The 25689-nt window shown below is 48.3% G+C and overlaps 1 protein-coding gene across 1 annotated transcript in view; it reads right to left on the bottom strand.

Annotated features, from left to right (window-relative positions):
* Window positions 1-6089: 6089 nt before the first annotated feature.
* The window catches only part of EPHB1 (EPH receptor B1), a 417501-nt gene continuing 397901 nt past the window's right edge, over window positions 6090-25689 (bottom strand). Inside the window, exons 13-16 of the mRNA XM_008512898.2 lie at window positions 19611-19760; window positions 13012-13205; window positions 10963-11118; window positions 6090-7551 (exon numbers count right to left, since the gene is read on the bottom strand). Coding sequence (XP_008511120.1) covers window positions 7443-7551; window positions 10963-11118; window positions 13012-13205; window positions 19611-19760 — 609 coding nt within the window. The 3' untranslated portion in view covers window positions 6090-7442. The remainder of the gene's footprint in view (window positions 7552-10962; window positions 11119-13011; window positions 13206-19610; window positions 19761-25689) is intronic.

The raw sequence follows: 25689 nt of genomic DNA, 5'->3' as shown, positions 1-25689 counted from the left end.
GGGAAGTCTGGCTGGAGAGGTAGGCATGGGCCTCCCCTCCATGATCAGGAATTTGGGCCTTATCCCATTGGTGGAGGGTAGCCACAGAGGGATGCTGAGTGGGAGAAGGGCCTATGATGCTTCTCGTTCGTTTCTCACCAGACCCTCTCATCGTCTGCTCATCCATTTCATCAGAAGGGAGCGGGCTTGCCTTGTCGCTCTAGCACTGCGACGGCAAGGCCCATGGGTTCAATCACGGCTCTTCGACTATCTGCACAAGAGACTGCGCGAACTAAGTGATTAGATTGTGAGAAAATTGGAAGGTGAGCTCGAGTTCTGCTAGGAACTCCTGTCATTCCTCGTTTCATTCATCCTCCAAACCTGATTAGAATGCCCGCATTTGAAGCTGCACCATCCCTCCAGAGGCACTTCCTGCCTTCTTGGGGCCTGACCCTCTCAATGACCCACCTTCTCTCTTTCTCTCTCCATGGATTTAGCTTTAAAACATGCTCAAGTCCTTCCCACCAAAAAATAATGACCAGAAGGAGCCTCGTCCAGCTACATCATTTTCCTTTTCCCTTTTGAAGTTAAGCTTCTTGGAAGGTTGTGATGGCCTCTCATTCCTCAATCCAGCCAGCATCTTTTGCAACCACCTCTCTGCCGATACTGCCCTTACCAAGTTCACCCCAGAACTCCTGCAATTAAACCCGTGGGCAGTTTACAAACCTCACCTCATATCAGCAATCCTGGGCAGCACTGAGCCCTGCACAGCCGTAGCCTCCCTGGAAGGTTTTCCGTTGGCTCTACCGACACTACAGGCTCCTGACTTTTCCTGCAGCAGCTCTACCCAGATGCCTCTGTGAGCCTTCCTTTGCCTGGACATCTTTTAAATATGGCTGTTCTCAGGGTTCCATGCGGGCCCACTTCTTTCTCCACTCCCATTCTTCCCATGCAGTAAACTCTTCTACTCCTGTGGCTTTAATTACCACCTGGAGAAAGGATGGCTTCCAAATCTATATCATTAGCCCAAATCTCTTTGCTAAATTATAGACCCCTGTATGCAGTGGTCCATGGGCAAATCAAATGCATATTGTCCCCGCAATTTCTTTCTCCTTTCTTATCCCATACGTCAATGAATGATATCAAAATCCACTCAGTTGCCCAAACCAGAAACTTGGGGTGTCATTCTTGACTCCTCCCTCCCTCACCCCGATGACCAATTCACCTTCTGCTGATCTTACCTCTTTCATATTTCTTGAATCAGTCCACTTTCTCCATCTCCACTGCTACTTCATACCTTCATCCACGTCTCCATCATCCTTTGCCTACATTATTGTATCAGCATCCTAACTAGTCTCCCAGAACTGAGGCTAGTAACTCCCAACAACCAACTCCATTTTCCATTTTGTGGCCAAAGTGATTTATATAATTCCCTGCTTCAACCTGCTTTCCATCAATTGCATTCAGAATAATACCCACATTCCTTGTGCCATAGAAGATCCTTCATGACCTAGTCCCTGCCTGCCACCTCCCCAGGTACCCATCGTTGGCATTCTATTCTCCAGCCTTGCTGAACAGTCTGTGATCCCACAAGCATGCCACCTACTTTCTAGCTTTTAAATCTCTGCCCATACTGTTCCCTCCACCTGCAACGCTAGTTCCACCACTAACATCTCCCTTTCCCCAATTTGTTAGGTCCTTTCACTCCTCAGGTTCCAGTTTAGCAGTCTCCTTCAGGGATGCCTTCTCTGACCCCCAGGACAATGGCAGTGCCCTTCTCAGGGCTCCCAAAGCCCTCTTGACTTCCCTGCTGAAGTTATGTACAAAGTTGAGTTCTGCTCTAAAGATTGTAGCTGAAACTTGTCATCTGTCATTGTATTCTGTGTCAAAAAGCCATTTCCAGAGCTACGGAGTTCCTACGTTACATGAAAATATGAATTTCAAGACAAGAAAAGGAAATTAAAGTCTTCTTGGAGAGAAGAGAACTTCTTTCTTTTAGGAGAATGCAATAGCATGGGCTCAGTATCTTAGCACCTTGGAAGTGGCTTATTTGCCTGTAATTTTGTTTTGTTCAACTTTTTTTACTTCGGGCAAGTGGGTGGCTACAGGAAATCTTGGAGTGAGGATGGCTTTAGGAAGGTGAAACAGTCCTTGGAAGAGAGTCTTAGTGTACAGGGAGTGGGAAAGATACAGATGAAGTTTCCCTGGCCAGGGAAGTCCTGCCCGTCCTCTCTGCCCAACCGAGGTCAACCTGGCAGGACAGTGGCCCTGGTTCTGCTTTCAGAAGGATGTGCTGCTCACTGCCCTTGCATTTTGCCTCTATTGCACCGGGGACAGTGCTGCTTTCATTCTGCATCTCGGGGACTTTGCAAGTGACTGACACTTGGTGGGATGCTGCTTTCCCGGCCAGCGCTCTGGGGAAGACTGTGACATCGTATTAAAGATGCAGAGGGGGGTGAAAAGGAGTGTGTTAAGCTTCACAAAACTAAAATTAGAATAGCTTACAATTGATGGCAGTTAAGAGTGAGAAAGATTCCAACTAAACCCCTGGGGATTAATTTCCTTAAAAGCATGCTGTCTAAGGTCATGGACTTCTGTAGGTGAAATAATGACATGTTAAACTTTCTCAACTCAAACTTATTTAAATCACCAAATATGTATTGAGTGCCTTCCATGTGGTAGGCAGTATGTTGGGTGCTGGGTACAGAGGTGAATATGGCATGACCTGTGTCCACTCCCACTCTGGGGATCACCAGAAGGTTGTGGGTGGGAATGCTGTGTGCAAGCCATGACTCCCAGCAACACAGGAACCCATCAAGGTTGTGTGTAACAGGTCAGCCTGGGAGGGATGCAGGGGTGGGGATAAAGGAGCAGAAGCCTCTCCTTTTCTCTCAGGCGTGTGATAGAGGTTCATCCACCACTGCCCAAGGGTATCCATCCCACTCACCCTTGAGCAGGGTCTGCAGAACACGTGGAGTCCCCCCCAACCACCACCAGGGCAGGCACTCTCCCAGAGGGACTGGGGGTTTGTGCTCGGTCCTCTGTGCACCTGTTCTCATTTGGAAATTGCTGGTCTCAGGAGACTCCCTGGTGGCGAACACCCTCGCCACTTGACCTCAATCAACTTGAACAACCTTCCAGTGTGATCCAGCCAGCCCCTCCCCGTTTTGATGACCTTTCTCTGAGCTCTGTAATTCTCCTCTACCAGCCCCGCCCCTCCAGCCCCATTGATACCTTGGGCAATACAAAACCTCTGGCTGCTTTTGAAAATGACCCTGTAACTTCTGTATGAACTGCAAGGCATCTCGATGAATGGGGGTAGGGGGGCCTAATCACGCCCTTAGTTGGTGCCAGAGCCATTATTTCTGAAATGATAGTGAAGTTCCCAGAATAGCCCACAAAGGCCTTTTTAGAACAAAACGTGTTGTTGGAATCTTGCATCTTTAACTAATATTTTGGAGATTCTCATCCCCCTGCCTGATGTTTCACTCTTCCTGCCCCTCCCCCATATTCCTGAAGTTCTATTCCTCAATCCTCACTAGCTTCTGTTCTCTTCACAAATGTGTGGTCAAGGATAACTTCCGGTCCTTGCTTGATTTCAATTATCTTAGGGGGCCTCAGTGAGGGCCCAGTGACCTAGCTCTACCCATAACTTTGGGGGCGGGCATAGGGAGGTGGTAGGAGGGAAGAGGCATATGATTTTAGTAGTATATGTATCTATTTGGCATCTGTGAGCTTTACTGATCTCCAGATGATACAATAAACACATGCTCTGTAGATGTATTTACTCTCTTTCATTCCTATCTTTGAGTGTTGGAGAGGGGCAGCAAGAGAGCACAGAGAGATGGGTCATAATCTCCAAGGCTTTCCCACAGATCACCTCCATTCCCATAACTCCTGGCCCAGGAACATTAATTAAACATCTCCCACCTGTCTCCTGTGCAGTCCCCACCCACCTGGCTCTTGGTGGCTGCAGGTGTGCCTGGCAGAGGCCCCTTTCTGTGAGCCATACCCTGGGTTGCACAGCATGGCCGTAGATCCCACCTCTTTAGTCTGGCTCACAGGGCCAGAGGCCACTGACCACTGTGCAAGGAGTTTTTAAGAAAGGATCTGAATTGGACTTAATCTTCTGCCATATGATAAGGTAGCATATCTAACTGAAATGCAGAGGCCTGGGGGCTCTCTGCCAGGGAGCATTCTCCCCAGGGAGCTCTTTTGAAGGCGTAAGTAAGGTCCCCTGTCACGAAAGTACCAGCGGGCACAGATACCTCTGTGCAGGGGACCAGCCTCTCCCATCGCTTCATGCCGGAGAGCCTGAGGGGTCATCCCCCTCTCTCTGGGTAGCTCAAGAACCTCAAGGACTGTCATTCCTTAGTCAAGGGCTTTACAGCCATTATCACGAATTCCAGGAAGGCAGGTTAGTGCAGTGAAGGTGCTCAGAGTGGTTCCTGGACCAGCAGCACCAGCACCCTCTGGCAACTTGCGGGAAGTACAAATTTTCAGATTCCACTCCAGATCGACTGAATCAGAAGACCTAGAGGTGGGGCCCAACAATCTGTTTTAACACGCCCTCCACGTGATGCTAATGCGTGCTCAAGTGTGAGACCCACTGGGATAATGGTTAAGAGCACGGAGTGAGACTGCCTGGGTCAAAATCCCGCCTCCACCATTGTGTGATCTAGGAAAGGTCTCTGCCTCTCAGTTTCCTCATCTGAAGATAGAGTATCTGCTACTCTTCACAAGAGAATGCTGAGGAAGAGAGCTGATACACGTAAAGTACTAGAACGTGCGTGGCATAGAGATCCTGCTCAGGAATGTTAGTCTTCATCAAGGGTAGTTCTTACTGTCTGGTTATACACTGAGGAAATGAGGCTCAGAGAGGTTAATGATGGCCCCGTGTTACAGAGGGAAAACAGGATGTCTCACTCCCTAAAGACACACTGCATTTTGGGGTGTGGAGGTGGGGAAGCCTGGCCTGTGAAGCTGAGCCAGGCATCTGCAGGGCAAGTCGAAAGCTTGGTCATACCCCTCCTCCTGAGAACTGCCTGGGGGGCCCTGGCCTCTGCTTTGCCGACCCCTCATTCTTTCTTTCCCCTGTGCACTCTGGGTCCTTTCTCTCTCTCTTCTTTGTGGAATCTTATGGCAGAAGGAAACCAAAGGGTGTGACATGACCTTCACCTTGACCTTGCTTTGCTCACAGCCAGAAGGTGGGCTGGCATTGGTGGAGGTGCAGCCAGGATTTTGGGTTAAGAATGCTGCCTGAGGAATTTGGTGACAAATTAAAATTCATTCCTGTGGAAAATTGAGAGTAGATTAGCTGAATTGCAGGCTTGTAAGACACTTCATGGATTGAGGTCTTTGGGGTAATTAGCAAATTGTGCGTGGGATTGGTAAGCTATTAACAAGGGGAAGTTTTCTATTCTACCCACTATGTGGCTGGATTGGAGCCCTTTGCAACCATATGGGAATCTGCTAAGTCTGTCCATCTCTTCCATCCCCTAAGGGTTACGCACAAGGGGGGGTGCTTCAAGATGGGGCTCCCCTACACTGGAGCTGTACCCCTAGGCCTATGAGCCTCTTAGAAAAGGCTTCAGAAGGTGAGGACCTCCCCAAGGACAAAGTTACCTACAACTAGGGAAAAAAACTCATCTCACCTTAAATCTTATTAAATTATCTGTGTGGGAACTGGAGCTCCTTTCACTGCCTCACACCCCTCCTCTCCAACTGCATGTTCACAGACACACCACAAGCGCGCAGTCTGAAATACTCTCAGTGGCTTTTACAAAACTGACCCGGATGTGAACTTCTCAAGTGCACAGTGTAAACTGAAATCAGGGCTGATCGTGCACTATTGGCGATTATGTTTATTTGCCACTGATTTCTTAAGTTGCACGTTTGAGGGCTCAGAGCCTCGTATTTATTCAGTTCTTCCTTTGAGTCCCCTCACTGAGTGTGATTCTAACATATTCTGCTTCTCGGGAGCCGCAGGGTCCGGGATGTCCCATATCAGGTCCTTCTCATATCGGCGGGAGAAGGACGGCTGTTAAGGACTCTCCCGTAATGTGGGGAAGACCCAGTGGGATTCGAGAACACACACTCCGACACCATGCTATGTAAACCCAGACATGCTTCTGCTCATTTTAATTAGACAGATAAAATTAGCAAGGAGATTAAGGTAAAAGGAGAAATTAAAAATATTTAAATGTTAGGTGGAATTTACAAAAGTGAATTGAACAATGAGGTACAAGAAGGAATGCAGAGAAACACAGACACATTTGAAACATTCGTCGGATGCCACGCGGCTGAAGCCAGTCCACAGATAAGGTCAGAAGAATTCTCCCTCGCCACCTGTTGAATCGCAGATTCCAGGCATGGGGAAGAACATCCTCCAGAAACACTTTCCTTCTCCCTCGCTTCAGATGTTACCGAGAATAATTCATCAGTCAGTATCATTCTAGAATAGCCCACACTGCATCCAATTCAAACCACTCACCTGTTTCCTGTCTGAATTTGCAAGCTCTTAAGAGTATTTCCCCCACTTTCATTTTATTTTTCTCCCTACCGCCTCTCCCCATTGAGCCAATAGGCCAACTGGGCCCAGCAGAAAACCAAACCATCACGTCCCGGCCCCTTTGGATTTTCCAGGGGCAAAGATTTCCAGTTCTTTCTTGTTTGCATCTGTTACGAACAAGCACAGTCATTTTATAACGCAGACATACATTGGCGTGCTCTCGCACATGGAAACAGGTTTTTTCTTTTTTGTTTTTTTTTTCCCCAATTTGTGGTTTCTTTTTCCTTTTTGCAGAAAATGCAAACAAAAGAAAAACAAGGTTTTCAATTGAAGGTACATCTCTTCTTCAATATGAAGACATTAATTGAATTGGTTGGATCCCCCATGCAGTGGTCAGCAAAGTCCTTTGGCAACTGACAGAACGACATCTGGAGACTCAGGAGCTGGGGTTTTTTTGAAGAAACTTCCCTACACAAGTCGGGAGCAAAAGGGAAATGGATGTGGGAGAAGGGAGGGGACTCTTGGGGAGGAGTACAAAAGGAGAAAAGAAAAGAATGTCATTGGTGAGGAAGAAAATGGAAAACGGCTTCTGTTTCTTCCCTCTACCTCCTTCCCTTTCTTCCTGTGGATGGACGACTCCAGCCCACAGAGGCTGGGAGCTGAGTTCACTCTTGGTCCCCCGATGCATCTTGTTTTGTCTTCACTTCTGTTGAACATCAGCTTTTTGTATTTTTATTATTGTATATTTGGTTTCCCACGGCATCTGAGACATGCTTCTGTCACCGAGAAATGAAAGTGGCCCGTTAGGAATAGGTCCAGTTTATTCTTCACTGATGTAATGCATTTCTCAGCTGAGAAGCCAGTCTTTCCAGAACATTCCACAGTGGTCAACCTCTGGTTCCTTAATCCTGGTCCTTTTCCTTCCTCTCCTCCCCCAAGAGAACGAGAGTTCTCATGCCATTGCCGTTGGTGACTGATTCATCTGGACCCTCATAGAATGAATGCTGTTCAGGATCTTCTTCTGATGACCTGCCAAGGTGACCCCTATTCTCAGGAGGTCTCTAGGAGGGAAAAAGCCACAAAAGAAGGCATTTTAGTGTTAGGGCACCTTTTCACAGATCAAAAGTCATCATAGAAGGCGAGCTCCTGATAATAGTTGGGTAGACAAATAAAAACGGTTTAAAATTCAATGAGCCCAGGTTCATCCGAGTCTTCGGCAAATACCTAACTAGGTACTTTCTTGTTCAGTCTCACTTTGCCCATGGCACTTGTCTCCAATGCCCCCTCCAACTTAGACAACCCTGGATGTGCTGTGCCTTGCTCCTCTCCTATGGCTTCTGGAGCAGCCCCTTCGTTTTATCCATGACACTCTGGGGGACTGGAACTTTCCTCTGCTGCTTTTTTTTTTTTTTTTTTTTAACACTTGAAGTATATACTGTATGGGGCTTCAGTTATTCTGTGAAGCTTTCTGCCTAAATTAGTGATCACCCACTGAGATTGAAAAGATGTGGGGTTTGCCTGCTTTTCTGATGTTTTTCCCCTGAGTTTCCATTTTCTGCCTCTGTTTGAATTTTAATGTCATGAATTTTTAAGAATGGTGATCTCAAAATAACTTTCAAATATCTGCCCAAGCAGGAATCTAAGGAATATGTTTAGGACAGGGGTTGGAATTAGATTAATCTTTGAGCTATGAGTCTTAATATGAACAGGTTCATGGCTTGTATTTGACTTCAGTGAAACCCATGCACTTCTCCTTAGTTAATAATAACAGTATATGGCATTGCTTGAACACTTCCCACCTGCTGTATACTAGCTTATTTATACTGATGGAAGCATTTCATAAAAATTGACAAACCACTAAGTCAATGATGATGATTTACCAGCAATCATTTCTCGTGTGCATCCTGTAGGCAGGCAACAGGCCAGTGCTTTACATGTGTTATTTCATTTACCTCTCACCACAAACCGATGAGATGGACACTTTTATAATCTGCACATTTATAGACAAGGCAAGTAGAGCTCAGAGAAGTTAAGTAATGTGCTCAAGATCACACAGCAAGTGGTGGAACTGGGGTTCAAATTCAAGACTGCCTGGCTCTCAGCCATCCTGCAGGGCTGCTCTCAGAACTCCTCTAAGATCCTAATGTATCCCCTCAAATCCCCCCGTCCCCAGCACAGTAGGTCACTTTGTACACTGTGCACCAGACCCACGAAGAGAACCCTGTGCTGGACTTCCACCCTCAATGCCTTGGCCCTCCTGATCCCCCTTCTTTCAGCTGGTGGTCAGTCCCCCACAGGCTATGGCTGCTTTACATAGTCAAATTGCCCATGTGTTTTTAGCAAACACTTTTGAGAGGCAGAGCTGAATTCTGAATTCACAAATTGTCCCGCAATCTATTTTATTTTGTTGTTCATGTTGTTTTATCTCTTAGGAAACAAGCTAAATTGCTCCAACAGCGTATGGACATTTTTTACTTTGAACTAAATCCCTTAATTTTCAGCTTCACTTTCCTTTTAGTCCTCTCCTTGTTCTTTTTCACGTGACTATTCCTGGACCGAGGGAATGACTCCACTCGATGTCCTCATTTTGGGGGGGGTCAGGGGATGACGGCCCCCGTACTCAGCCATGTCACAGTGGGAAAGCAGGAGCAGCCCCATCTTCGTGAACACCCACTCTGCCCCTGAACCCAGGCTTTCCATCATCTAGGGCATCCACTTTAGCTCTTCTGGATGGGGAAGCTGATTTTCCACTAGGATGTGATTCTTTTTTATTTTTTATTTTTGGTGTCTGACAATAACTCATAATGGCAGGGACTGTCCTTTTTAGGCATCACCAGGAAATAAACCTGGATTTAAACAAATGAATTCTGAAGTTTAGTGGCTCCTAAGGCTTGGTTCACAGTCAAACCATCTTCCTGGAGAAAGTGGAGGTTCCATCATTTCTGGCAAGAATAAACCTCAGAGAGGTGGAGCTGGGCTCCAGGAAGACTGACGGCAAAGCAGGAGTCTAGGACAAAAGGCCGAGGGTCAAGAAGCTTCTCCTCTGGGACTCAACTGCTGGGGGAGGATGACCACCCCTCTCCCCTGGGACTCAGCAACTGTCCCACCCAGGAGGGAATTCCAGCACCTAGCACTGTGCCTGACACAAAAGAGGTGATCAATAAGAGTTTGTCAACTGCCTGGCGGATTGACCAATCGTCTACTCTGGGAAATGTGTGGTACAGGCCACCAACTCGATGCTGTCAGTCCGTGTTGTAGCCTGGGCAGCCAGTGAGGTCCCCTCTGGGGCGGGGGAGGGTGTATTCAAAATTTGACCCTTGCCAACTTCAGCCCAGTAGTTTCCAAACTTTGCTGCCCGTTAGAATCACCTGGGGAGCTTTGAAACATCCCAATGTCCAGGTCTCACCACATACCAAATAAATCAGAATATCTGGGTGTGGCCATCAGACATCGGTATTTTTAGAAGATTCCCGGGTCATTCCAGGGTGCAGCAAATTATAGGCACCACTGTGGCCATGGGTGGACTGGAAGAAGGAAATGGAACTGGCCACCAGGAAAGCTGGCTCTCGCCCCGGCTTTGTTCCTTACGAGCACCGAATCTCCAGGCACTAACTTCACTACCTTCTGAATCTGCACAGTGGAGGGGTGGCACTAATAAATATGTCCCAGGCTACAGTCCCACAAAACCCTGGCCCTCAAAAATATGGTTCCATGGTATTTAATATTTTTAAATGGGTTTCTTTATTTCAGGATTTCTCATGGCCTTTACAATGCTAATATGTGTAGTGAATCTCCAAGAGAGTGATAAAGTGCTCAGTATTTCCCAAATTTATTTGACCGTGGGACCTTTTTTCCAAGGAGAACCTATTAACATTTCCCAGAACTGGCCTACTCAGAACATTCTTGGGGAAATGATGGACTACATGGATCTTTAAGACACTTTCTGGCTCTCATCTTATTTGAATAATTTTAGTTTTTGTATTCCTCCACACTCCTGTGGGAGCTGCAGACTGGTAAATAATTTGTGGGGGATGGAATTGTATGCTTATTTATAAGTGCTGTCTATGAACGCATACAAGCTCCCTACACATCTGAGATTGTTGCTGAATCAGTGCGATGTGTCTTCCTGCTATGCTGTTTAAAGTGCTGGCTGGCTGTGTTCTTTCCATCTGGATGCTCTCTTTGATGGGTTGAGTTTAAAAACTTAAACGGAGGAGAGACTCTTGGTGATTAGGCAAATGACATATGGCTCTGACTTTGAAGAGCTCTCACTGGGGCCCAGAATGGATCCCAGTCTCCCCACTCCAGCCCCAGCTGCCCCCTCCATCTTTCCGTGGTGCTCCTCCACCAGCCTGGTTCTGTACAGAGGCAGAGCTCTGGGGTTTAGGCCAGAAATCAGGACTCAGACCACGGTCAACAGCAGAGAAGGAGCCTTGACCTCCACCCATGAACTAGACATTCTCATCACTTACTCTGATGTCATCTGGGTGACCAGCTGGAGGGAGGTGAAGCCGGCGGTGAGGAAGCTGTCCCTGTACTGGACCATTTTGATGGCACTGAGCCAGTCATCCACGGTGGTAAAGGCCGTGAAGTCTGGGATGGAGCGGTCTAGCAGGGGCTGGGAAGGCCTGCGAGACAGAGAGGAGGAGGTGACCCCACAGCTGCAATGTGGGTGGGTAGAGCCACACTCTGAGTGGCCGGTAGACGTCACGGAGAACAGCATCCCCAGCAGGAGGAGGATTATGGGGGAGCCTGGCACTGACCCTTCCTTCCTTCCAGAATCCTGAATTGGCATGGCTTCTCAAGGCCAGGTGGCTAGTCCCCCAGCCTCTGGGCCCTGCCACAGTCATCAGTCAGTCAGACAGGCATGCTGACACAGCATGCAGTCTGAAGGAAAGGGAAGGCCCACAACTCCTTTGTAAACGAAATCTAAGAGCTTCACCATCCAAAGATATGATCTTTTAAAAAATATATGCAGTTCACTAAAACCTCCCCAAATCTATTGGTAACGTGTTTTTTTTTTTTTTCCTGGTTCCAACCTGTTACTTGAAAAAAAATGGAAAAGAGGAGCCCACCACTGACCTTGTTTGGCACATTCTCAAAGCTGATACCCAGGTACCCAATCCAGAAACCAGGAGGCCATCTTGACGTCTCCCTCACCTTCGACACCCAGGCCCAATCCTTCACCAGTCCTAAAGATGTGCCCTCCAAAATCTCTCACTCATCCACTTCTTTGCACACCAGCACCGTGATTTAAGACACGACCTTCTCTCTCATGATCACTGCAACATTCTCCCTACCCATCTTTCTTCAGGCGTGCTTGCTGCCCTCGATACAAGGTTCCCACTGTAGCCTGATGCTCTTTTAAAAATGCAAATGTGATCATGTCAATAACCCCTATCCTTTCCTGACCCTGACTCACATCACACCCTTCAATGGGTGTTCACTGTTCTGAAAACCAAGCTCCAAATTCTTAGCAGGGCCTCAAGGCTCTGAGAATATGGTCCTTACCCACTTCACCAGTCTTAGCCCCCACCCAGTGCCCTCACAAACTGCTCTTCCAACACACTGGCCCGGTCCTTTCCACCCTTGGCCCTCTGGCGCATGCTGCATTCTTGGCCTGGAACCCTTGACCCTCTACTCCCATCTCCCTTCCATTCAGTTAATGCATCTTTGCCCTTCAGCTCTCAGCTGAAATAATGCTCATCAGGGATGGCCACTCTGACACCAGACTCAAGGATATGTTCTCCAAGCCCCATGCACCTCCTTGCCATGCGGCGACCAAGGTCTCAATTTTGCATTTCTTTGGATGATCATCTGATTAGTGTTTGCCACTCTTCAACAGTTCTAAGCTCCATGAGGGCAGGGACCATGTCTATCTTGTTCATCCTCTGTCAGCAATGGGCACAGTGCTTGGCACATAAGAACCCAATAAACTTCGGTGAAAGGATGAATTAACAAGTGAGTTAACACTGCAAGTGTAGATGAGTAATGTACAGCTGACAGTGCTGACTCTAGCTGACAGTTGTTGTGCATTTGCTCATAAAAAATCGAATTGCCTTGTATTTCTCTGTCCCGCAGCAGTCAGGGCCCTTATTTGCTAATATGTTGGCCAAGGTTCCAGTATGTAACTCTACCTGCCTAGGGAACTGGTGTGGTTAACTGAAAGGGTGTCTTCTGGAAACAGATCTCCCAGAAGTAGGGCCTCATACCACACAGATTAGACACAGCTCCACTACTACGGAGCCCAGTGCCCAGTCCATATGAAGCCAAAGGAAGGTGGAGATCCAGACAGGTATCTCAACATCTGTCTACAGCCCATGCTGGAGGCAGGGAATATTTTAGAGAGATGGAAGAGAAAAAAGAAGGGAAGGGTCTTAGAACTTCCTCCATTAGTGGATAAGCTCAGCTACCTCACCCTTGCTCTCAACAGACCAAAAGGCTAGCAGCCTTGCTATCAGCCCTGCCCCTGACCTTGAGACCACCCATGCTTAGGAACTACCCTGTTCCACCAGACTCACACGGCGGTGATGGTTGCCACAGTCTTAAGACTTGCCGGGTTCCGGATCATCTTGTCCAGGGTGTTGACAATCTCCGCAAAGCGGGGCCGGCTGTTACGGTCTTTCTGCCAACAGTCCAGCATGAGCTGATGTAGAGCAGCTGGGCAGTCCATGGGTGGGGGTAGACGGTAGTCCTGCTCAATGGCATTGATGACCTGCAGTAACACACCACCAGAGCAGGTGTGACTGAGTGATGAGCCACCAGCCAGTCATTCTCAAATTAGTCCTGGAAAATGGAGCCTTCCTGACGCAGGTGTCCTCATTCTGTGCTCACATACCCGACTGTGATGGGTTTTATGTGTACTTGCCTTTTCCCCCCTAGAATGTGGGCTCCTAGAAAGCAGGGCCAACATCTTATTTTCCCATTGTGTCCCCAGAACCTGGCGCAGAGCCTGATACACACTTGATCTCTGTGAATGTTTATTGAAGAATGAGCCAGTGGATGGCTTCAGCTTCCCCTCTCTTTAAGAGCACATCAGGCCCAATTCTGCATCACTGGCAGCTGGTGTCACCAGAGGAGATGAAACAATGGCACACAGAAAACCTAGTGAACCCACTATTTATAGAGGACACCCACCAAAGCCTGTGGTGGCCTCATCCTTTCACCGCTAAGGGAAGAGAAAGAGAGGAAAGAATCAGCATTTGATGGAGAACCTACTCCATGCCAGGGACCCTCCAATGCTCCCAGGCATTATTTGTCTTAATCTTCATGAGGCAGTAACAGGAATTGGGTTAAAGATAATTTGGTCAAACAACTGGCTCAGTACAATGACAATGGTCAAAATTACAAGGTAATCCAAAATGAATATCTTCAATCAGGTTTTGGTAATTTTCACAGACTCCAGGGGATAATTTTGTAAAGATTTTAGGATCTTTCAGTACTTTTGTCTATTTTTCAGTTTGTTGTAAGAGTTTTTTACTGTTTACCTCTTAATTTCCAATTCATTTAAATCAACTATGTCTGCTCTGTGCCTTTTGTAATAGCAAAAATAATTGTAAACGACCCAGTGCTGAATCTGAATGTATTATGGTGCACTCATAACACAATGGAAGGCCTGGGATATAACGCAGGTCTTAAAGTGATGCTGTAAAAATGTGCCTATTGAAACGGAAAAATACTCACATTGTAAAATTAGGCAAAAGAGCAGGCTGCATAACTGCAGGTACGGTATAATCTTGCTTTTGTAAAAAACAAAAATCAAATCAAAACAAAAAACAATAATTATACACACACATAGAAAAGACCTTGGAAGGATATATACTGTGGAGTTAATGGCGGCTGCCTCTGGGCAGGTAGAAACATGAATACTCTTTAGGTTCTTCTTGTTGTTTGTTTGTATGTTTATTTTCTACAATAATTATGCATTGATTTTATATTAAACAGTTAAAGCACTTAAACAACAAAGGAAATAATTTCGAGTTCCGGGATTTTCAGGCGTTTTTGCCTCTACTTTCAAAAATATCAGGTTCATTTCAACTGATTATTCTTGCTTTTTTTCACTTTGTAAATGGGTCAGAAAGTGAATATTTTCAATCAGTTCATATTTTTACAAATTCTATACACAGTATATGGGACATGAGATGGGGCATGAGATAATATAATAAACTGAAGTCATTAGAGATAATCAAGGTGTATTATTCCTTCTATTCAATGCAGCAGAAAAACAAATAAGCATACAAACCATACCAAGATTATCAGTAAATAAAAAAACAGTGAATAGGAACACTCACTTTTGAATATGTTGCACCACTGATAAATTTTTATCTCTGCCCAACTGCTGTCAATCAGTTGTCAATCATCTGCTACCCTCTCAGGAGGGCTTTCTAGTCCCATTTTCCTCACAAGGAAATGCAGGCACAGGAAGTGGAGTCACTTGCCTGAGGGCACACAGCTAGTAATGATAGGGCTGGGAATGAATCACGGGGGTCCGATTTTCAGTTTTGAATACCTTGAAGTCCACCCAGGCTTCTGTGGGATCGCCATGGTAAGCTCAGCCTGGAGAACAGTCCTTGGAGCTGTTTGATAACTTCATGGCAGGAAACAGGCATATGGACCGAAACCAAGTAAGCCATGAGGATGAGCAGCTGGGCATCGTTCCCATCAGCCTGGCTCATCAACCAGCACCCTTTTCCAGCTCCTCCCAGGCAGCCACATTGAGGGGCCTGTCAGAGTCCCCACTCACTGCAGAGGCAAGTGGGATTACCCATGGAATGGACCCACGAGCTCTTTCTCGGTTGCCTAAAAGATAAGCCAGGTGGGGCCAGCAGGAGGGTTAGCGTCTAAGTTCCTCTAGGGGCCCCTCTAAATCTTCCAGGGCAGGGCAGCTCATGTTCTCCTAAACTGCTGGCATCTCTGCTCAAATTGTTAGATGTCAGAGCCCAAAATACTAATTTTCCCCACTGACAAGATTACTCTCCCATATGCCATAACAGGAAGGAGCACTGGAGTTAAGGCCTTTTTGCGGGGGCAGCTCTGTGGTGTGACCAGCTGACCCAAGCACCCCTGGCAGAGCTTCAAGAGACTGGGGTCCCCATGCATGTGCTGAATCTTCTGCTTCTGAGTTCTAGACTGAATGCTACTTAGCTACTTTCCCCTTGTCTCCTCGGCATGCCACCTCATGGGAATTTTTGGAAGACTCTCCTAACATTTGCTTTTGTATTTCCTCTGTTTGTTTGGTGTTCTGACTTTCTTTTTAAGAAGACATCAAAGAGCCACTGATGCCTCCTCCCTGCAGGTGAGCCAGGAGCGCAGATCTACAGGCTATGTTGGTGATGATGTGGCAATGTGATTAGGGGCACAGACCTTGGAGGCCTGGGTTCAAGTCCTAGCTCCACTTCTTATTAGCTCCAGAACCCTGGGAGAGTCCCTTGACTTCTTGAAACTGCACACATGGGGTTGTTAAAAAGATTAAATGACACAGTGAGGTGAAGCATGTTGAACATCACATAGGTGAGTAGTAGAAAGAATCTCTGCATCCCATGGAGACTGTCATTTCCGCCAGGTCTATTACAGCAGATGTCTTCTCTGCAAAGAGGGCTGCTGTTCTGCTGCTGGTCATGTGGAAGTCCAAGAAGATAGTGTTTGAAAAGCACCGAGCACATAGTGGGGACTCAGTCAATGCCACATCCCTATTTCTCACCTTTCAAGGTAGAGCATGGAAACCCCATCTCAAGCTCACATTTACAAAATGGGACTTTATTCCATTTTCTATTTCTTCTAGATAATTTTGTTGTTATTGCTTGAGTTGATACTCTGAATGCACATATGAACAAAGAAAGCCTTTACCCTCCACTCCAAAGGAGAATATCCCCAGGTCATTAATTGATGCGCGGGTAGCCCTTATTTACTCTAGTCTTTCACTGAAGTGCTATGCCTTTGGAGAATTTTATTCTATTTTTAAGGATCTGAGTGTTGTCCAAATTTTCTGAGTACATATAACTTATAATCAAATTAAAATATTATTTCAAAAAAAGAATTGTGGTCCTCTAATGGGGCTTTGGGATCATTCTCTGTCACACTTGCCTTGCTAGCAGGTGTGGAAAACAGGGAGGAGAGATGGAGAAACACCTTCAGTCTATCCGTCTGATGGCTCAAAACACAAGTGACCATGTTTGAATTGTGTGGAAAGATATGGCCCAAGGCTGGGGGCCTTTGGTGTCCTACTGAGCAGAGTTGAAAACTGGAGTGAGTCCTGGGCCCCTTTCCTTGGTCCGTCACAGGATGAGATAAATGGATGTTGAAAAGATTTGAGATTAGAAGGAGATCAGATGGTGTTTCCAGAGAGCAGGTGAGAGTGAGGGTGCAGGCTGTGGGAGAGCTAGTCTTGGCAACTGTCCCAGAGCAGACTGCGGGCTTGCTTTCAACAGTCTGCAGCAACTCTTTGGGCCATCCCAAAGGCCCTGGGGCGTAAGGGGGCAGGGACTGGGTCAATGAGGGGCTGGTTTTGCTCACTTGTACCCAGAGATGGCAGGTGTGGAGTTTGGGTGTGGACCAGGTGCAGGTGGTCTGACCCAGGTGCCTCAGGCTCCTGGTGAGGTACTGGAGCTCTGCTGGAAATTCAGCAGGGCCCCTCCTCCTGCCCTCACATCCTCAGCGGGGGGGCTCCTGGCTGTCCCCAGACATTCATTTCCCATTAGCGAGTTGGGCAGCGGGTGGTGCCTACTCGACCTTCCATGCAGGAGAGTGAAGTAGAGCTCTGAGTGGCGGAGGAACCAGGGCAGAGGGGGTTAAGTTGAGCTCTGATGTTTCAATAAAACCTCGGCTCCTCTCCACAGACACTGCCACTCTCATTATCTCTGTCAATCAGATCCAAGCGGCAGAACTTCCAAGTTCTCTCTCTGGCTGACAAACTCTCTGTACATGTTCAAAGACCTTCCTGGGCTCCGGAAGCCCAATTACCAGCACTCTGACTTGCCTCTGCAATTCTCTTTCTTAAAGCCTTTCAATTGTCATCTGTAAAATTCTTGACTGCCACTACCTCAGTGGTTTCTGATGAGTCGGGCTGTGGCTGGAGCAGCTCGGAGCCCCTCCTGGCTCTCTCCCAGGCCAGGTGATAAGAAGCCTTCTGAATGGCATCAAGTCACCCCCTATCCTCCACAGAGAGCAGAATTTCACTTAGGACAATGCTTAGGGGCTTTATTTTGGAGAAATACAGCAAAACTAGAATAAACTGCTACTTCGCAGATGTTCTTATCCCTCTGAGGCCCAGCTCAAGCATCAAATATCTGGCAAGACTTCCTTACCTCTCCCATCCGAATGTTCCCGCAGGCCTGTGATCATGTCACTGGACTGTAAACCCCCCAAGAATAGAACTGGCAAGCACAACGCTTAGTCACAGTTAGCATACAATGAGTGTTTGTAGCATGAACGATTTGGGAATTCTGGAAGTCTAATATCAGAAATTCCATTTGTTTTCAGCATAGGTGAATGCATTTCCTGAGAATAGCTTGAATGTCAAATCTTGCCTTTCAGAGAGTTTCATAATCCATTCTATGTGTGCTGAATTGTTCTTAATCAGATTAAAGTCTCTGGGCAGGACAAAATGGGTCTGCTTTTTCTGACTAATATTTATTACTCATCTAGCTAACGGTATGGACGGAACCAAGCTGCAGTTCATTTCATGAAAGCAGCCTCGGCATCAATTCCGAAACTTACTGATTCGACATGCCACAGGAGCAGAGGCGAGGCGTGGATAATCACAGATAATGGGGGACCTAGACGCCACACTTGGCATCGGGACCTGGTGAAGGATGCAGCCATTTCACCCGCTCTGGGCTGAAGCCACTCTGCTCATGGCAGGATGGGGCACTGTCACAGCAGCACCCCAGCTGCTCTTTCCAGTCTCACTGGGCAATGTCTCTGCGTTCCCAGATTGCCACCTTTCTCAGTCTTTTGAGCAACTGCCACGGCTCTAAACCTTCGGCTGCAGAGAGGGCTGGCCAAGGGCCGATTCCTCAAGTTTGCCGGTGCCTCAGAGCCCACCCAAGCCTGCAGGTGCTTAGCACGGCTGGTTTTCTGATGGAACCAGATCTGGACTGGGGACACCCCTGCCTCTTCTTGCTTGTCAGTTGGGAAAGATAAGAACTGCTCCCCAGGGTGATGCGAAGAGCTGGCAGAGAGCAGAGGTATGAGAGCTTTGCATACTGTCAGCCTCTCAGCTCCAAGTGGGGAGGTCTGTATTCAAAAAACAAAGGAGGAGTGATCCTGGGGAACAAGCCAGGGTCCCAGGCAGTATGGAAATCCAGGTAGGACTTTCCCTTGGGGCCTTATCAAAACAGATCATCTTCAAGACGCTTCCCACCTTTGGGTATTTATGGACCAAAGGACCCCATCTGGAACACCCCCAAAAGACATTTCCAGTTAAAGCATTTCAGATGACCCTTCTCTTTCCTTTCTTGCCCTTGTCTCTTGAGGGGCAGCCTGGAGGATGTTGATGACCTCCAGTCAGACAGGGTCCTGTTCCTGTGGCCCATCTGAATGTGACCAGCTTTGGGAAACTTGCTCAGCTCCTCCTTCACTGAGAGGTGACACAGGATCCCAGAAGGGTGGATTCTCAGGAAAGAGGGGCCCTTTACAATTCCTTTCTTTAAAGCCGACAGGTGTGAGTCCCAGACAAAAACTGCGCCTGGCTCCACGCAGCACATCTGTCAGAGGCAGAGCAGGTCTGGAAGCCAGGCCCGGCCTCAGAGCCCGGCGCCTTCCCCGCTGTCACATGTGGTGAAGGAGAACACAGCTGGGCACTCTGAAGCAGGGCAGAATTCCTGCTTAATTCTGGGCCTGATCTATTCATGGTCCGCAGCCACTCAGAACCAGCTCACCGTCCCCTGACTTGGCCTGGGCACCTTTACAGGCTTTGGGGTAATTGGGACTGTCATATCTCCATGCTGGGCTCTTTGATTAGTTCAAACATTGATGCCAAGGGGGTCCCTGTATCCCCTGCTCTGGTCCCCTCAAGGTCAGGTTATGAGGCCCTGGGCTGAAAACAGGAGGGTTTGGGATGCCACTCCTGTGGGATCCCTTGGGCAGGGGTTTGTGACAACCAGGTATTGCCAACACTCACATCTTGGTTGGACATATCCCAGTAGGGTCTCTCTCCAAATGACATGACTTCCCACATGACGATCCCGTAGCTCCAGACGTCGCTGGCAGACGTGAACTTGCGGTAGGCGATAGCCTCCGGAGCTGTCCATCTCACGGGGATCTTCCCTCCCTGGAAGAAGGAGAACTGGTCAGCCCCACCATCAGGTGAAAGTAAGCTGGACACACGCATCCTTCACTGGCCCACTCCCACGTCTGGTGAATCAGGACAGCCAGGACAGTCTGTGACCCCAGGCCGGCCTCCGTTCCTGCACCTGAGTGGCTCAGGAAGGATCTGCGTGGCCTGTGAGGGTTTCATGCCGTGTGTGGGCACACCCACACACGTCAGGCGGCAGCTGGTTCTGATGCTCCATTTGCCCCCAATTCCCTACATGCTGATTCTAATGTCACTGTCGGGTGAGAGGAGGGAGTGAAACCATTGTAAATGCACTACATGAGACCGGCTCCCTGAGCTGTGAGGTGTAAGTTGCTGCTGTCTTTGTCCCCCAACATTGTAAAAGTCACAACATTTGGGTCAGGAGGAAGCAAAATCAACAAAAAAGGAAGAAAGTGATGAGCCATACTTCATGGAGGACCTCCTCCTACAGGGTCACACTGTGCTGCCCCTTGGCCCCATTTTCCTTGTGCTCCATCCCTGGGTGGAGATATTCCTCACTCCGCCACCTGTGGTCAGGCCTGGGCTGCATGGGGTTCAAGGGGCCCAGGGCTGAGGTCTCTGTAGACGCTGGTCGTCCTCCCTGCCCTTCTGTGGAGGTCGACATCCTGAGGCTGGAGATACACTTTTCTAAAGGGCCCTTCTTAGGGTAGTTTCTCCTTCTGCTCTCCAGCCTCCCACTGGAAGCTTCCAACTTGGCTCTCTGCTTGTCCCTCAGCTTGTCTGCCAGACCTTGGCCTGTTCTGTTCACCTAAGGGATCGATATCCAGCCAAGCAGTCATTCGCCCCGTCAACAAATAGGCAATGAGCACCACTTTGGGCCAGGCCCTTTCTGGGGAGCTGGTGCCCCAGAGATGAGCCAGCCAGGGGCCCTGCCTTCAAGCTGTGCAGGCTACTGGAGAGGCAGACAACAAAGCAGAGATTTCAAATCTATTGTTAAAATGGAAAGTGATGAGGGTGAGGCTGAGGGGGACACAGGGTGTTCTGAGAAGCAGGGAAGACTCCCTAACACAGGCGGGGTCAGGGAAGGTGGCCAGGCGCAGTCGGAGGGGCAGTTTCCCGGAGCCTCTGGTTGAGTGTGGATACCAGTACTGCCCCTTTCTACCTGTGTGACCTGAGCAAGTTACCTAACCTCTCTGTGCTTCAGTTTCTCATCTGCAAAATGGGAGTAATGACTGAACCTACATAGTCAGGTTGTCGTGAGAATTAAGCAGCTTACTGTCCATATAGCGCCTGGGACAGGGCCTGGCATAGGGGGTAAGTGCTGCACATGCGTTAACTATTATTCACTCTGCTTAGTCCTAGAGGACGAGTAGGAGTGAATCAGGCAAAGTGACAAGAGGAGGGAAGGCCAGGCAGAGAGGAGCATGCGCAGACGCCAGGGTAGGTGAGAGGATGGTGCTGCCTGTCATCCAGGATGGCTGAGGCAGGGATGCTGCAGGGGCAGGTGAGGGGAGGGAGCAGAGAGCAGGGCACACTCTGTAGGATGCTGACACAGCTTACAGGGGTAAAGGGGGGCCCTCACACGGCCGCCCTCCAGAGCTCATCATTCACTAGAACAAATACAATCCTCTTTTTCAGTTCCTCATGTCAAATGCCAGGCGTTCACTCCCACGGCCCTTTCGCGATGCCTGGTCTCTGCCTCCTAATCCACGAAACCTCAGCTCCCTCACGCCCTCCTCACCTGCCTCGAGCCTCGGCTGAAGGAGGCTATTTTTATACTGACCGTCCTCATGATCTCTTCAAATCACCAGAGATATGTGCTGGACTTCAGCAAAAATACCTTAAAAATGTGTAAGCGGTTAGTCTGAGAGCAAGTGAGAGAAAAGGAGCACGCCACAAGCGTATTTTGATCCGGTTTCCTACCCAGGCCTGGGAGGAATAAAGGCATCTGGCCCTGACCTCCCCCAGCACACATCCAGCTTTCCGCAAAGAAGACAGTCCTGATTTCCCCGGGGAGGGTGGCAGGCTTTTGTGGTGGGAGATGTCCTCGGCTCAAATGCCAGCAACGTTGACAAATGCCTGGAGGGCAGGCTTGGGCTGTGGCTGCGACAGGATGCTCTGTTCTCACTGTCACCCAGAACATGAATGAATTTACTGGTTTTACCCACATGGTACCCATGGCTGGGAAGAGAGGTGGAAAATTCATCCAGCAAACCAGGAGTTGTCAAATACCTGGAGGCCAGTGTCTAATGGCTCAGGGACTCCATGTTGTATGCCCCCACTAGGGGAGAGGGTGTGTCCTGGAGAGGGCCTGGGGCTCCCCCAGAGGAGGGGGGGTTGATTTCTGGAAATATCTAGGATAAGTGAGGTAGAGAGGTGGAGTTTAATTAGTGTGATCTGTGTGTGTGTGTGAGAGAGAGAGAGACAGAGAGAGAGAGGCAGAGGGAGGGAGGGAATGAGACTGTGTGAATGAGAACTTATCAATATGTGAGTGAGTGTGTGAGAGAGTGGGAGACAGAGAATTTGGCCGTGTAGGTCTGTGAGTAAAAGAGGGTTGGGGCTTATCTTTGGTGTGTATGTTTGTGTCAGAGAAGGGGGGAGGGGAGATGGAAGTGTGGTCCTTCTGAATTTCAAAGAGGCGATTTGGGAGTCTGAAGGTGTCCTCTCTGCCAAGTCTGGAGCAGACCCCAGGGGCTTCCAGTGACAGCTGCTGAGCTGCTCCCTCCTGCATGTAAAGTGGCAGTGCCAGGCCCACTGGTGAGGCGCCTCAGCCCTCCTGCCACCTTGCGCTGTTGGGCCTCACTGAACACGGAGTTTGGCCTGTCACCGCCACCCCCATCCCAGCAGGTGGCAGAGGCTTCGAGAAGAGCCACCCTGGACAGGCAGGTGACAGCTTGTCACGACCGGCTCTCCCACTCAGCCAAGAGAGCAGGAGATGCTGACCTCTGAGGCAGAACAAAAGGGAGGCCAAAGTCAGGGGAGCAGATGGACAGGCGCTTTCCTCCTGGGAATTTTAAACTTTCCTCCCAGCTTTGCAAACATTGCATCATCAGCGTTGCCTTCGGATGCTCAGAAGTAATTATGGGGACGATTATTTAACTTGTCTTCAATTATGTGAAAGGAAATCTGTTAATTTAGAGGATGATGACCAGCCCCATGTGTGGTGTTGCAGCAGGCAGGGTTTCCACTAGTGAGTAGGGTCCTCCTGCCAGGGAAGAGAAGTCTGGACCAGAAGTCCCAAAGCCAAGGCATTCATGTGACTACAGAGTACTGTAAGAGTTCCTGGCTCTTGCCAGAGCAGGCATGAGGAAGGGCACAGAGGAGTGGTTGGCTGCGTTGGATTGGAAGGAACATGACAGAACAGGAATTCTCACGGGGGTGAAGAACAGATGAGGCCCAGGGAAAGAATCTGCATCCAGGTGGGCAAAGAGGGGCTGACACTGAGCTTGAAGAGACACTGTCCCCAGCACAGAGTTGCCCTATGGCACCAGATGGCTGCTTCCCCAGGGATACTGGGGGCTCAGGTCTGCATTCTGCAGGGACCAGGACTCCCCAGAGTTGCCACAGAGGGTCACTGTTGGGGCATGGGCGGGGTGGGGAGAAGAGGAGAGGCGGGGGAGGCACCTCACCACATCAGGGCTCTGAGCTCCCTAAACGACTTCATACGCCGACCTTGAATTGTTGTGTTGTCAAGAAATTCTTGCAAAGTTTGAAATCTACTGCCTCAGAATAATCATGCCCTGACTTAGGTATAAGACTCATTATAAAGATTGTGTGTGTGTGTAATTCAATAAAGTAAGAGAATATATCTGGCAGCGAATTAATTCTAACACCACCATCTTCAGGGTCACCTGCTGATAACCCACAACCACAGCAGGTATGAGGCCAACATGTGGAAAGTCTGTACAGGGGTGCTTTAGTCCCTTAGCCTCAGCCAGGATACAACAATATGTTTGCAGCACCCACTCTGCCCAGCATTCTGCTGGGGACAGGACAACAATGAGACTCAGCCCCACTCTCATAGAGCAATGGATGCCTCCAGTGCCACCTAGCCAGCTCACTGTCTTACCCCAGTGAGATTAGATAAGCACAGCTCATAGCTTTGGTTCTAGAACTCCCCCAATTGTGGAGTTTTCCAGGCCAAAGTCTGAGCATAGGACTGATTCTCCTTGCTAGTTACCAATCCTAGAGATGGCCATAAGGGTAACACTTCTGTGTGTCTGGGCATTGTTATAGAACTTTTCTCTGCCATCTTGTGTGAGACAAGTCTCAGTGGGGATATAACATGAATCTAGATACTCATGAACACTGAGTATGGTGATCATGGACTTGTTCATCAAATATTGGAATCATGCTGCATGAGGAATCCCCTTGAAGTGATAGGTTTGTGACCAAGAGCATCATGCAATGGCTCTGAATGTCATAATGCCCACTCACTAATAGGTTTATAATATATAAAACATATTGGGGTTGCTGTGAAGATCTGACATGATATATATATCTAAACCACCCAGTATACTATCGTTGCCATTAAATAAGTATTTTTTGAGAGTTATATGTTGGATTGTGTCCTCCAAAAGACATGTTCAAGTTCTAATCTCCTGTACTAATGAGTATGACCTTATTTGGAAATTTGGTCTTTGAAGATATAACCAGATAAGAGAAGGTCCTAGTGGATTAGGGTGGGTCCTAAGTCCAATGACTGATGCCCATGTAGGAAGGCCATGTGAAGACACAGAGACACATAGGAGAGAAGAACATATGAAGACAGAGGCAGAGATTGGAAAGATGCACAGACAAGCCGAGGATTGCCAACAACAGATTCTTCCTAGAGCCTTAGGAGGAAGCATGAGCCAGACAAAACATTGATTTTGGGTTTCTAGCCTCCAGAACTGTAAGAGAATAAATTCCCCTTGTTTAAAGTCACTCAGTTTGTGGTACTTTGGTAAAGTAGCCCTAGGAAACTAACACATTGAGTGTACACAATTTTATCAGGCACTAGTTTAAAAATACTGCTGTTAAATTCCCAGGTGGCAGGTCCACCGTGGGCTGTAATTAGGAGGCAGTGGGATTTGGGAGTGAGAGATTCCTCTAACATTCAGATTGAAGCCCAGCAGATAAACCCAGGGCCCTCTGTATTCCTCAGTGCTGTTGCTCAGACCCAGGCCAGCCTAGCCCTTGAAGGACTGTGCTGCCCAGCAATGCAAGTGCTGTGCAGTGACAATTACAAGGGCCAGCACCATCACACTTTCACTGATGAACTGAGGACCACAGGCAGAAGGCAGCTCTGATGAGGATGCTGGAGCCACCACCAATACTCCTCTTCACTGGAGAGCCCTGACATGCCTGAGGGAGAACCCACCCTTACACTTCCAGCTGAGTCCCAGACAGGGTAGACACTCCAGGTCTAGGTAGCTCCATCTTAATCGACAACACTGGCTGAAGGTAATGTTAATACCCCTCTTCTCGGTACCCCGGAAAGCCTAGCCTGGTGTTCTCAAGCTTTGCTGCCCATTGGAATCACCCTAGGAAGTTGTGGCTTTATTATTTTTTTAATGCCAATGGGCATTCTACTTTATTCAGAATCTCTAGGAGTGGTGCCCAAGCATTGGTAGGTTTAACATGCTTTAGGTGATTCTAATATGCAACCACTGGCCTGCAGCAGTGGTTCTTAAATTTGAGTGTGCATCAGAATCTCCTGGAAGGCCTGTTAAAACACACATCTCAGGGCCCTGACCCAGACTTTCAAATTTACTAGTTCTGGGATAGGATTTGAGAATTTACACTTCTAACAAATTTCTAGGGTGGTTCCTACACTTTGAGAACCATTGGTACAGATCAACCCTGCATAAGTCATGGATTGCATGAGGTCTCATTTTAAATACCAGCTCTGGTCACTGTTAGTGGCTGGGTTGAGAAGGATTCTGAGGGCTCATCTAGGCTC

The sequence above is a fragment of the Equus przewalskii genome, chromosome 15 (assembly GCF_037783145.1).
Source record: "Equus przewalskii isolate Varuska chromosome 15, EquPr2, whole genome shotgun sequence".
NCBI classification, from domain to species: domain Eukaryota; kingdom Metazoa; phylum Chordata; class Mammalia; order Perissodactyla; family Equidae; genus Equus; species Equus przewalskii.
This window is presented reverse-complemented; position numbering and strand designations above follow the sequence as displayed.